Genomic DNA, 14488 nt, shown 5'->3' on the forward strand with positions numbered 1-14488 from the left:
TTAGGAACTCATCGAGATTACGCTGACATCTCGGGAGAGAAAGAAGTATACGCAAGATTGCATATGATTTTAATCAGCGACATTCAGCAAATAGTTGAATAGTGAAGAATATTGGGAAATGTATCTCAAACATGGGAAATGTATCTCAAACAAACACTTGCTTTGGAATGAAAAATCTTCAGTGACGAGGCTAATTTTTATGGTCACGGTGAACTTAATATAAAGAATATGCAATATTTGTGATTTGATAATCTACAGTAGACAGAATTGTGTTGAATTCAATATGGCGATCAATAATATGGCGGACTTGCGATTGACACACATGGCTAGGGATCTCCCTGTGATTAACCTATTTCTTTCATGACCAATTATACCCAGGATAACTCCTTCACATTTTGTAGGGGGGTGTTAAGGGACATTTGACTCGTCATAGTTCACGTAATGGGGCTTTTATCAGTCACATAGTTACACATATTATTTTTTATCTTCTGATCCCATTGCAGTCCCAGAATCATATTTTGATATGTTTTAGAGTATGGCATGAGGGACCAAATATATTTTTTTCATCATTTTTGGTGATGACGTGTTTTGAGATATTAAAGGTCAAAGGACAAGGTCACGTGATAAAATTATATTTTCATCCAAAGATAGGCTTGTTATATATCACTGGAAAAGTTGTTCAATTCCCTGTACAATAAGCTTTATTTGATCTTCGTACGCGAAATAGGGGCGGAGTTACAGCACATTTAGTATAGCTAAGCGGGCTCAAAATGGACAATTTATGCGAACTTTGACCTTGAATAATTTAACAATTACAGGACATACGAGACTCAAAATTTCCATAGTTCCTAAGTTCCATGCATAGTTTCAACTTCCCAAATTTCATGAAAATCGGTGATGGTCAGGTTGGGGCCTGTGTTGATTTCGCATGGAATGACTCGGTTGGGGCCTTGTGTTGATTTCGCATGGAATGACTCTCTATTTCTATCACAGCAATATCGCTTCCCAGAACCTCTTTTGTGCACAGGTGGTTCCAGCTTGTGTTGCCAGCAATGTGTTTGTCAGTGTGAAATTTATCAGTTTCCAATCTCTGCTTTGACCAGCTACGACTCACCCAATTCAAAGGAGGAAAACAGCACTGTTTGGGACACAGGGCTGCTTTGATAAATGCAATATACAAGCATCAGACAGAAAATTAGGAGTTAATAGAGCATGTTAAAAGTATGAATGTTTTTTTTTCTCTCCACTCCCTCAAACTCACCTACTGCCTTTGTTGAACAAAAAACACCATTCTTATCTTACACCTTAGAAACTTGTAGAAATCTCTCAAACAACCACAGCAACGCAAGAATGAAATACATTGGTAAGGATAGAGAGTTAAGCAAAGAACCATGAGATATAAGTTGGCATGTTCAATCATAATCACCATGTTTCTCTCAAACATATAACAAAAATAGCCTAAATAGCTTGATGTAAAATGGAGGGGGGGAGGGGGTAGGGTGCAATAAGAGATGCTGAAACAGAGCAAAGGTAAAAACTTCTTTACAGAGAACCACTCCAATACAAGACAATTATTGAATTCATGTAAGATTAAATAAATAACCCATCCATTTTCATGTATAAAAATGCAACAGTTTGGCAGGCTGATTTCAGCTCAATTTATGCTGAAAGGCTATCAGGTCTGGTCATCACTTTGAAGTGAGATTTGATTTTTGTTATTTTCTGTCACTTTTCTGCCACTCTTGGTTAATCATGACAATGAGAATGAGTGATATGACAAAAATGATTAAGGGACACTCATAAAGAACATCCATGCCCAGGTTGGGATTCACAGCTAGGACCCCTGGCATTGTAGCACACTGTGACAACCACTCTGCCACGGAGGTCGGTTAAAGTGGGATTTGAACCACTGACCGTATGACTCCACTGTAAAAAGTACCTGGGTGACTTTGACTAGCCTATAAAAGTGATCATCCCTTGCATCCGGGACTTCAAAAGCTAGCAAAAATCAACAGAGTAAATGGAGGTGTCTGACATTTAATTTAACACTAAACCTAAAATAATGTTTCCACTGCCAAGCATAGTAACAGCCTGTTCATTTCGGTGCTTCTATCTTTTTTTCTGACCCTGTTTCCCCACCCAGAGAAGAGTGCCAAGTGATGAAACAAGTTTCCATCTCCTTCAAGGTGTCATCGCAAGCATTCATTTGATCTTTCATCTTGGGACTGCCACCGAAGCGATCAAGCTTCAAGCTGTGTATGGAGCAGTTTTCATTGTAGCTCATTGTCACACGGTACATACACATCAGCAAGCATGTAAAGGTGCTCTGCACAGTTACAGGCCATACTCAGCACCTAACATAGCCTAATAAGCAGAAGGGGAAAATCCCCTCCTTGCAAAAGGTGTCTTGTTAATCTGCCATTGATTTTTACTCTGCATCTTCACTTTTCGTTTATAATTCTATATCATTATTCATGCCAATGTTACAATTATTGTTGATACATAAAATGTCACAAATCCTTACCTGCATTTGAAATTATCACTACATTTTTCATCTTTAAACCACAGGAAAACATAAAATCTGGATTGCACCTGCTTGTTTTGGAAAATCTACCATTTCCAGAAGACTAATAAATATTGCATTCGTGATTAAAATTAATGAAAAATGTGTACGTAAAAAAGGGTTATAATTCACAATATCAACTATAAATTCTTCCAAGAAATTTTAGACTAATATATGAACTAACCTGTATGCGTCTTACAGCATCCTGGAGCCTAAGGAAATGCCTACGCTCGAGAATAGCTCGGAACCATTTCTGTATTATTACAATGCTGGCCATAATTTGCTGATGAAGACGATAATCCAACTTCACCTTTTCGGACTCCCGGAGAAATATCTTTGTGTTACCCAGTTGATAGTTGTCACGATTGAGATTCAATGTGAACAAGAAGTCACGGACATCATTTTGAGAACTGAAAATAAGATGGTGTTTTAGAAAGACAGAACAACAATACAAACTTTCAAGCTAAGCAAACATGCTGTACTAAACCAGAAATGACATCTATCAATGATTGACTTACTCTACATCATATTTTGATACACAATATAATTTAGGGATCAATCAAAATGTAATTTTTGCTGACACTGATAAACTACCTATATAAAATTTACACACACCACTAAATGACATAACATATAAAGTTATAAATGTTTCCTGAGGACATGAAGGGTTCAATGACCTCACTAATCAAGGTTTGCAATCAAGTGACTGCAGAGGGGTTTGCTTTGAAATAGAAACTGCATATTTACACATTTCTTTTAAAAACCAGGGCATATAGATTATACATATATTTCACAGAAATTTAAGTGAAAAATTCAGTTTATAGCAATGGCATGGTATTCCCGAGACCTGGGATTGAGTCATGAACTTTCTGCTAACATTTTTATGAGGAACATTTCTTGTGTGTTCCAAATTATAAGTTAATACACTTATATTCCCAGAAGTAGCAAAATGGTGGAATTTTGCACTGAATTCTTATTCACAATTTTGTGTCTGAAATTTTACACTACAGGGTGGCTCAATAAGTCACTTAACACCCTCAGTACAAGGCCACTGCGGCATGGAATTTGAAATTGGCGATGACCAATCGTTATCAGGCCAAGGGGGAACCACATTGACGCCACCCACACGGTCGGCGGCCATCTTGATGTCAGCCATCTTGAATTCAACTTCAGAATTTTAAATGGGAAGGAGGTCGTGCGACATATCAAAATGGGCTAGAATTTCAAGAGAAATGCAATGGTGAAGGTTTTTTCGATGTATCTATAACCAGTAAAAAGTTATGACTGAAATCTTGTACCAATTTGCTCCTTTTCGAGGTGTTAGAAAAATGCCTTAAAATTTGTTTAGAGCTTCGGTAATGCATCGAGATCAAAGTGACGTCTATGGAGAGACGTTCGCATGCCATTGCACATTATTTTAATCGGATACATCCATGAAGAGCTGTGCATTATGAATGGTTGTCGCGAACAATTTACATTGTGACGCTTCCATTGAATTAAAAGTCCTTCACAGTGACAAGGCTAATGTTTATGTTCATAAGGAAGTTTATAAACAGAATATGTGACCCTTGTCATCTGATAACTAACTTTGGACAAAAACAGGTTCATAACGTTCCCATAAGTGTTCTGGTGTTCTTCCCTATTGAAAAAACTCTGTAAAAAGTACCTTCTTCCATAAGCAAGGATGAAAAAAACTGTTTATTTAACAAATCCAAGTAGCCCTAAGCATTTAAGGTTCCGTTGATGGAAAATTGACTAACCAATCGTGTTCCACACAGCACGCCACACCATTAACTTACCAACACTAACCATTCAGCTTTGATCTGTCGAAAATGGGTTATCAGATAAAAATCATCAAATATTCTGTTTATAAACTTCCTTATGAACATAAACATTAGCCTTGTCACTGTTAAGGACTTTTAATTCAATGGAAGCGTCACACTGTAAATTGTTCGTGACAACCATTCATAATGCACAGCTCTCTTCATGGATGTATCCGATTAAAATAATGTGCAATGGCATGCGAACGTCTCTCCATAGACGTCACTTTGATCTCGATGCATTACCGAAGCGCTAAACAAATTTTAAGGCATTTTTCTAACACCTCGAAAAGGAGCAAATTGGTACAAGAATTCAGTCATAACTTTTTACTGGTTAAAGATACGTCGAAAAAAACCTTCGCCATTGCATTTCTCGTGAAATTCTAGCCCATTTTGATATGTCGCACGACCCCCTTCCCATTTAAAATTCTGAAGTTGAATTCAAGATGGCGGACATCAAGATGGCCGCCGACCTTGTGGGTGGCGTCAATGTGGTTCCCCCTTGGCCTGATAACGATTGGTCATCACCATTTCCATGTTGCACGCTGCAGTGGCCTTGTACTGGGGGGTGTTAAGTGACTTATTGAGCCACCCTGTACATTAAAAAAGTACGTAAGGTCTGTAAATTGAAATTTCATTCATTTTAATGAACACAGGTCACACAGACTTTCACGTTCATAAACAAAATGTTTTACTTGTTTGAGAACTAAGTTAGCCAAAAATCAATCAAAAACTTACCTCAAAAGGCCTTTAGGAAGCAAGATTCTGTACATGTGAATGAATTCATCGTATGTTAGGCGAACATTGTAACCAGCTTGTCGGATCCGAACAGTTTCTAACATACCGGTATAACGCAACTGTCGCTGCACTATGTCTTCATCAAATGTGTTTGGCACCTATAAAAAAGATACTCAGAATTAATTTCAAAATTATAATTTGGGAAACTAGCAGCTTAAGTTAGCATTGTATCAAATATGTAACATCAGAATATAGGAATATGAGATCGCTTGGTTAAAGTTAACAAAATCAAGGAGTGACTTTGGATGTAGGAATTGTAACTATCCTGGCAACATGATTAAAACGTATGCTTTCAGATTATTAGCCTGATTAAATTTATATTTAGAAACTTGGGATATGAATCATAAATTACAGCTTTATAAAATCTCTCGTCTTGTAATTGTATGTTACCATTATCTTCATAATAAAATATACCATGCGTTCGTTTTGACTCCTGGCCAAGATAGCTGCGTGACTGCAGAACGGTGAGGCACGGCATGGATGTTGGCAGTTTTCACCCGTGATGTCCTGCTTATTTTTACACACATATCTTTAGCAAGCAGAAAATTGTATTTATATTGCATAGCAAGTACGAACCTGTGTTATAAGAGTTGCTCAAAGTGATGACCAACTGCATTCACACATTCCGGCATATTTTTATCAAATTTTGATTCACATGCAAAAGTTCCTCTTCCGTTATTCTGTTCTTATATTGTCTTCCAGTTCATCTATACATGGGGATGGTTTCTATGGACTATTTTTAGGGGTTCCCACAATAATAAATTGCCTACAAACGTCTCGGCATGATTCGGTTTTCACGTCATTATCATCATCATTCTCGCAGTTTCCTGCCTCTAGCTGGGTCGACATAGAAGTCAAGCCTCTCCATTTTTTTTGGTCTTCCACCACTCCTTTCTTTCTACGGTATTCCAATCTTTTGCTCTTCTCCTAACACACTCCGCTATCTGCCCTTTCCACCAACATCTTGGTCTACCCACTCCTTGTGCATTTTAAGCTATTACTGGTAGTCGTCCTGCATGCATCCTATTCATGTGTCCAAACCATCTCATCTGTGCCTGATCTATCCTGTCCTCAAGCTTCGCCACCCCCACTGTTTGTCGGATCTCCTCATTCCTCGTGCAAGTACTAGGTGTACTTTATAATCGGGCCATAGTACTTCTTCTCGTTCCAATTTTTTTTATCCGTACTCTCTTTGCTCTCTACTGCAAAGTACAGTAAATGTCCACTTGGAAGTAGCACCTTACTCAGCTTGATGTTTGGTATGTGTAGCAGAGTGAGAGATGCCAAAGGCAAGAAGATTGGCAGTGAATCACGTTATTACTGCCCAGGTTGCAATGTCCCCTTATGTGTAGCTCCATGCTTCTGAGTTCACAACACTGTCTATTTAATATCTAATAATTTAGGAACCAGAACTGCAATGTTTAAGATTTTAAAAACATAAAAGATATTATGTGAATGTGAATTTAAAATTTTGGGAGCATCAGCACTTAGGCTATTTTGCTCCCGTCACATTATACGGGGGCCAGCCCCTTATCATTACAAATAACAACTCTAACGTTGCATCACTAAAAATGTTAAAATGTTCTGACTTCTGATAAAAGCTGAGGCTGTAAACGGGCACTCAGCACACACACAAGGACAAAAACAGGACAACACACACAAAATTATACTGGCCATGTCGCCAGAGCCTCGTTAGTCTCTTGTCCAGGGTGCTCTACGTGGAAGTGAGGTTGAAAAAGATATTACGTTTACGTTTATTATGATGATAAAAATGTATATCCTTCATTAGCCCGAGTAAATTTGGGATAATAAAATTTGTTCATTATATATATATATATATATACAGAGGCTGATATGCTTCCACATAGATGATATTGCAAGGGCATGGTACGGAGCAGACATGTGAATGTTTTACCACTGAAGCAGTAGTATGTGTTGTGTCGGCTAGCAAAGAAGTCGCGTTGGTCGAAGTGTAATTGTGTCAAAATTGAATTGCTTCTGGGAAGGCTGCATTGTAGCACTTTCCGATGCACACTTCAGTTGTTCCAGCATAGTTAAACAGTGCCATGAACACAGATTTGCTGTTGGACACTCCACTGTGAATGACGTAGTGTGATGATATGCAGGGCAACTGCCCCTGGACTGTGTTTCACCGACGAAGCCACATTCAAAACGGGCCTCACTGAAGCTGACACCACTGGTGTTGCGCCGCATTAAGACATCGGAGAATCCACCAATGCAGCATGCTATGGCCAGCCGGTTCCGTGTGTCCCAATCAACCATCCACCGTGCGATTCACCAAAAGTTAAGTCTCAATTATGTACAGACGTGTAGATGCAAAAGGACAAAGCAATTTCGTTCGTCAGTGCACCGAAAGTTATCCACGCTGTTTCATGGTTGTGGCTGGCTTTTGCTACAGGGGAAAATTAAAGCTACGTCACGATGCCAACAATGTGAAAATCAATGCTGTGTATTATCAGGAACATGTTTTGACTGAAATTTACAACAATGGAATCCCCACAATGTATGGCATGGATACCAAATGTGTGGAGCTGCATCTGGAAAAGGCGTCAAGTCACACAGCAAATCACCGATTAATTGAATTGAATTCAATTTGCATTTTTGGAAACATTAGAATCACACAGACCCTTCATATTGTTAATATATATGTGTGTGGGTGGTGAGGTGGTAATACGTAAGGTTGGAATAGAGAAAACATCTGCTTGTACCCTTGAATATTTTGAAATGTTTGCCTTGAAAACCAGGAATTATACTTGAATTTATCATGGTCCTAGAGTATACACCCTGTTTAGAATAATTATAAATTATGATACAAAAATTTTTCATTGACAATACAATACAGCAATCTTTCAGTTTAGATTTGATATTATTAACAAATGCACAATTTGATGTTGCTGATTTTTCCACCACAACATTATGGGATATAACTTATAAATGCGGTATTAACTCTTCATCAACCACCAATGTATAAATTTCATCTCCTCTTAGCAGCCAGTTTGAAAAGTACACACCTGGCAATTTCCTGCCTATAGAGGCTAACACATGGGACAGGCTTCTGCCTGCTAAAGCTTAAACACTAGAATATAATACGAGGGTCATTCAACAAATTTCCCTGTGCCATAAAATTTGTTACAAATAATTAAGTAACACTATGCACATGGTTGACGAACCCTGTCACCTTCAAGGAATGATAGGCATTTCTCCCGTGGACATGAAGGCACACGTGCAGAGGGGAAGGAAACGATGGAACATAGTGAAATGTCGGGCTGCACTATTAGAGAGGAGGGCAGCATGGTAGATGCACATGTATTGGACAGCTGGTGTCAGGAAGAAGTGTGTGTTGTGATTCTGTATGAATGGCAAATGGCTTGCATTACACTAACATCCACAGGAAGCTGGTGGCTGTGTACGGTGACACTGTAATATCTGTGCAGATGGGCAGAAGATGGTGCAATATGTTCAACAAAGTTCGATCCGGTCATCCCTCAACTGGCTCCACTGATGAGAACATTGCGAAAGTGGATGAACTGATCCGGGGAACAGAAAAAGCAAGGTTCGTGAGGTGGCCAACACGTCGGCATTTTCGAACTGATGTGGAAGTCCAGGCTGTAGTAAGACGAGTGTTGCAAGGCCTGAGCCCGGACTTTTTTGCACAGGACTTCAATAAGCTGGTGTAGCGTTGGGACAAATGCCTCAATGTGCAAGGTGATTATGTTGAAAAGTAGTACAGGTATGTACTTCCTAGACATGTAGAGTTTGCATGTATATACAGGGTGATTCTTTATGTAGTTTACAACTTCAATAATTTATAATTATTTATTGGAACCACATACAGACTTGGTTTATATGTCATTATGCAGCAAAACACTTCAAGTTTTTTATTAGAAATCTGTTATGGTTCAATGTGTGCACCGTTGGTCATCCTGGACACATCCCAACGAAAGTCAATTTCCTGCCAAACATCAACCAGCATTTCAGGGATAACATTAGCGATGGCTGTTGTGATGCGATCTTGAAGTTCATGAAGATTATGAGGTAGGGGAGGGGTGTACACCCTATCTTTCACAAACCCCCACAAAAAAAAGTCGAGTGGAGTGTTTCTTCGAACCAGAACACGCAATTAGCTCTTTCCGCACCAGTGAAAGCCATTTTCAACGATAGACCGGTGGCGCCGCATGTGATCAACTCCACAACTACACACTACGTGAGTCAAAACTTGAAGTGTTTTGCTGCATAATGGCATATAAACTAAGTCTGTATGTGGTTCCAATAAATAATTATAATTTATTGAAGTTGTAAACTACATAAAGAATCACCCTGTATTACCAAATAGAAATATTACAAAATAGGGAAACTTATTTATTGAATAACCCTCCTAATATCTTTACAAAATCTCTGTTTTCCTGGTGAAGATATTCTCTTGGATTGTTGAGCAGGTGAAGATAAGAAAGATAAGAGTGATATTAGCTCTCGAGGCTGGAAAACATTTACAAAACTCATGTAGTGAATAAAAGGTTATAATGGTTTTGTTCTAACTTTTCACTGTACCTTTTCAGAATTGCTCTTGATACACCTAATAAAAAATGGATTTGCTTGATTGAGTGTGTCCATAAGACTATGAAGAGATTGCTGAAATTGTGCTGTCACTGTTTGTGGCTGCTTGCGGGTTCCTACACCTTTTAATTGACTATTGGAATAAGACTGAGTACGTCCTGCAAGGGTCTTAACAGTTTCCAAGTTCTTCAGGCCTTTCCTGTTTCTTTCTCTTGGACGAAATGATTTGTTCTTCCTGAAAACAAAAATACATGGTGTTATATTTCCAAATTGAATATATAATATAATAAGTATTCAATACTTGCAAACCTCAATGGCATTTAACTAGCATCAAATTTTCATTCAACTATTTATTATATGAAAGTAAAAAAATGCTTCACAAAATTGTAAACAGATGGGGTTCTGTCATTAAAAACATTGGTGTTCATAAAACTTCCTATTGGCCCATAAGAATTGAAAATGTCAAGACCAGAAATGTAACATTTCAGGTTTCACAAAAGTGTCAGCAAGCTTGCACTAATATATTTATTTACTACGTTACGATATCTATAATATTATTCATTTTGGCAATTCTGTTAGAATTTATCACCATTTCAGTGTTTTGGAAAGCTGCTTACATATACGGAGTATGTAATATTAGCCAGCATTAATGATAAAAATTCAGTAAGATTCTTTGATACTGATACAATTTGGTTTCAAATTGACTAAGGCTGAGCTGATAAAACTTTAAAACAAGTCAGTATCTGGTCAGCCCTTATACTGATACATCAGTAACAGATTTGTACAGTTAGGGTTTTCTTCAGAACTCACAACACAATTAAATCAGAAGGAAATATGTATGTAAAATGATAAAATTGAGAAGGATTAAAACATGGGAATGAATTTTGTACATGAGAGTAATAATACTTAAAACTAAATTTCTTTCTTACATTAATTTGTACAATAATTATGAACAAGTATGTTCAAAACCCTCTACTTCAAGCTGTCAATCTAGATGTAGTGGAGTATGTTAATGAAATAATGATAAATATTCATTAAAATTCAGTTATACAGCAATTAATATTGCACTAAGAAAAGTGTTGATTGGACAAATAACAAAATGTGGAGCACAAGTCTATACAATGGTGTCATGTACATTGTACATGTATATTCATGTAAATTTCAGCTAATAAGATGACATTTCTGGAAAAAAATATAACAGACTTCTGCCAGTTATTTTATGTATGGAGTAAACTAATAATGTTAAGCATTGAAAAATATCTCCATGGATGAGACTTCATAATGTAGAAAACCCAATGTAAATATCTCTTATGGCTTTCATGTTATAGGAGACCAAAGTTTGGGTTGTGCAACTTTCAAAATGCTTTGTAGAAACAACAGTTTTGCCTTTTTAATGAAAAATAGCTTTAAATACTTTAATTTCTGGAGATAAGCCAGTACTAATGTACGAGGGCTGTACCGAAAGTAATGCAAAAGTGGTTATAACCTCTTTATTAACTCTTGTAGATTGTTCAAATTGCACATGTAGTTGGAGTGACTCTTCCTCTATACAAACCAGCTACTCAACATAGTCTCCATTTAAAGTGATGCATTTGCACCATCGTTGAACCCAACTCTAGAATCCTCTTTGAAAAAAGTCCTGTGTGCACTGTCCCGACATCCACAGAAGGCTACAGAATGTGTATGGAGATGACAACATTGACAAGAGCAATGTGCACAGGTAGATGAAGTTTACAGAAGGGAAAACCTGCATTGAAGACAAACCGCAAAGTCGGAGACCATCAACTGCGACCACTGACACGAATCGTCAGCAAGTGGATAAGTTGATTGCGCATCATTCTCCTTGATTTCCTGGAATGCGGCCGTACCAGCAACAGCGAGCGGTACATTGAGACACTCCATAAGCTTAGAGAAGCCAATAGGAGGAAGAGACCGCAAAAGAATCTGAAAGCGATCCACGTTCACCATGACAAAGCACGACCACACACCTCTTTGGCAACGAATCAGGTGATCCACAAAATGGGCTGGTCCGTGGTCCCCCATCCACCGTACAGCAAGATCTGGCACCCTCAGACTTCTACTTGTTTGGTCCGATGAAGGACAGTCTTCGGGGACAACGATTTGATGACACAGATGAGGTGAAAGTGGCTGTGAAGAAGTGGATGTCGGACAGTGCACACCAGACTTTTTTCAAAGAGGATTCTACAGTTGGGTTCAACGATGGTGCAAATGCATCGCTTTAAATGGAGACTATATTGAGTAGCTGGTTTGTATAAGGAAGAGTCACTCCAACTACATGTGCAATTTCAACAATCTACATCAGTTAATAAAAAGGTTATGACCACTTTTGCATTAATTTCGGTATGACCCATGTATATCTTTTGTTAATTCCTGCCAATATGCATACTTGTTTCATTATTATTTTACTTCTTTCTTGCATATAACCTTCGAGAGGATATCATGAGTGTCATTGAACACTCTTGGTCATCACAGCAGCTTGATTTATTATTTTCACAAAGGAGGGCATCCTTTAGTGGGAGGGGGGGGGGTTGAGGGAGGAGGTAAATATGATGGTTCAAAATGTGTAATAGAAGTAATGTAGGTGAAATTTAACTCCTATGTACAAAATAAGCACAAAATATGAATTACGCTTCCATCAATTTTGTCCTACAAGTGCAAACTTGATTATGAACACACTACTTGGTTTCCAGATGTTAATTCACTACAAATTGCAAGTATATTTCAATACTAGTAACAATGTTTAAAAACTGCATTAGACTCTAATGAAATTAGAGATGATAACACGCATCACTTAGATGAGGAGGATTTTTCCACCCTAATGTTTACCATCTAGCCAGGCAGTTTACTTATAATGAAAGGTAGACTTCTATAATACTAAAATTGGGGAAGGGTTCTATTTCTGCTCTATTTCCCAGTAGGCTGCAAGGAGTGCATATCCCATCACCATACATGCATCTACGGTGGCTCTATAAAGAAATGTTGACCTTTTGCATACATACATAACAATCTGATTGGCACGTTCCAGCACTTTGGCTTCGTTTGGGCATAAAACACACTCTAGGCCCTGAATGGATTCCTGTTTGCTTCTATATCCATCTTGCTGGCCATTTATAGACAGTGTTTTACTAGCAACTACGTCTCTCCATTCTAAAGTTGTGTTTTCTACTTGAGCAGTATTCGTTCGTTGTTTATATATGCAAGAATGATTGTTGCCATTGACTTCATTAGGAACTATATCATCGTTGTACAAGTTTCGTTTCTGAGTACCAGAAATCAAGTAACTTCCTTGTTTTGCAAAGCTGAAAGAGATTTTATCAAACGTACATAATCAATTTACAATTTAATCTTGCTACATTCTGCTCAGATAACTCTTTCAATTAGAGCTGAGATGATACCGCTTTGAACAGATACTGATACCACTGCTGAGACATCAATTCCCACTAGTAATGATCCAAAAATATTCATAATTTCACAACAGACAAGCATTAAATCACAAAATCAATTTCTCACTACAAAAATTAATGGAGATTCTGCAATTTGCATTGCATAATTTCCAGGACATTTTGACTGCAAAACCACACAAGATATCTGGACCTGGAGATTAAATTACAACCAATACCAGTGGTATCGGCTGATACCGATACATTGGTATCAGTATCAGCTCAGCGCTACTTTCGATTCAATAGATGTTTACACATTTTAAACCATATAAACTACCTACAAATAGCATGCTAAGAAAATCAAACCTATTGGTAACATTTATACCTAAAAATAAAAATATCATGCACTATACTATTTGTTCCTGCAAATGAATGGCATATTCTACTATGAAACAAACACCATCAAATAACACAAACTAGTGAAATTAACAACCTTAATTCCTAAACAAACCGTAAGAAAACATACCATGCAAACAGTAGTACTTCTTTCTTGCTTTCAGGATAAACCTTGTTTTAACGAATTATCATAATCCAACAGATTACACTCATGCACATGTCCCTTACATATTTTAAAGTAACACAACAAAATGTCTAAAAGAAATAAAACATTAATGGATACAAAACTGTGAAACTACACCATCTGACCATGCGCAAATAACATAAGCAAACAACCCCAGTAACTTACACAATCCTGTTTATTCTGAGATTAACAGCTGATATTGTCACAAGATGGCTACAGAAAGAAAAGTCCATGAATGTGTGCAAAGAGCCACATTTCAAACACGAAAATAACCAACTACAAAAACACTACTGCTGTTCATAACTAGTCAAATTTCATCAATATTCTAATATGCAACTGTTAAAAAAAATAAGACAACTATAAAATCTGCAGCCATTCAATTTCAAGACTAAATCTATTTCAGAGAAAACCAATCTCTTTAAATTCATGTTTGAGAACTATCAGTACCATTAAAAGAGCTTCAATTTCATAATAAATTCTTGCAGTATCCTATTATTATTTAATCCATTAACCTGGTTCAAAACACACATGATACCATGCCACATAATTAAAAAAAAGAATAAAACATGTTCACAACTTGAAAAAATGTCATTTTATTGTTAGTTTATATCATGCTGAATTACAATGCATTTTACATCAAGTAATCCTCTGTAGACAATAGCATGCGTAACAGTTCTATTAACCTTTAGAACTGAGAACATACGTAATACAGTGGAACCTCAATTTTATGTTTTTTCAGGGGATCAAGTTG

At 37.4% G+C, this 14488-nt stretch overlaps 1 protein-coding gene across 3 annotated transcripts in view; it reads right to left on the reverse strand.

Annotated features, from left to right (window-relative positions):
• The window catches only part of LOC145984972 (unconventional myosin-IXb-like), a 137932-nt gene that overhangs the window by 49462 nt on the left and 73982 nt on the right, over positions 1 to 14488 (reverse strand). For 2 of the 3 annotated variants that reach the window (XM_083118423.1, XM_083118424.1), the window contains exons 13-16: positions 12777 to 13076; positions 9751 to 9991; positions 5122 to 5279; positions 2748 to 2973 (exon numbers count right to left, since the gene is read on the reverse strand). In XM_083118423.1, coding sequence (XP_082974549.1) covers positions 2748 to 2973; positions 5122 to 5279; positions 9751 to 9991; positions 12777 to 13076 — 925 coding nt within the window. The remainder of the gene's footprint in view (positions 1 to 2747; positions 2974 to 5121; positions 5280 to 9750; positions 9992 to 12776; positions 13077 to 14488) is intronic. The other variant, XM_083118425.1, reaches the window with a different exon arrangement.

The sequence above is a fragment of the Lepisma saccharinum genome, chromosome 3 (assembly GCF_977018435.1).
Source record: "Lepisma saccharinum chromosome 3, izLepSacc3.1, whole genome shotgun sequence".
NCBI classification, from domain to species: Eukaryota; Metazoa; Arthropoda; class Insecta; order Zygentoma; family Lepismatidae; genus Lepisma; species Lepisma saccharinum.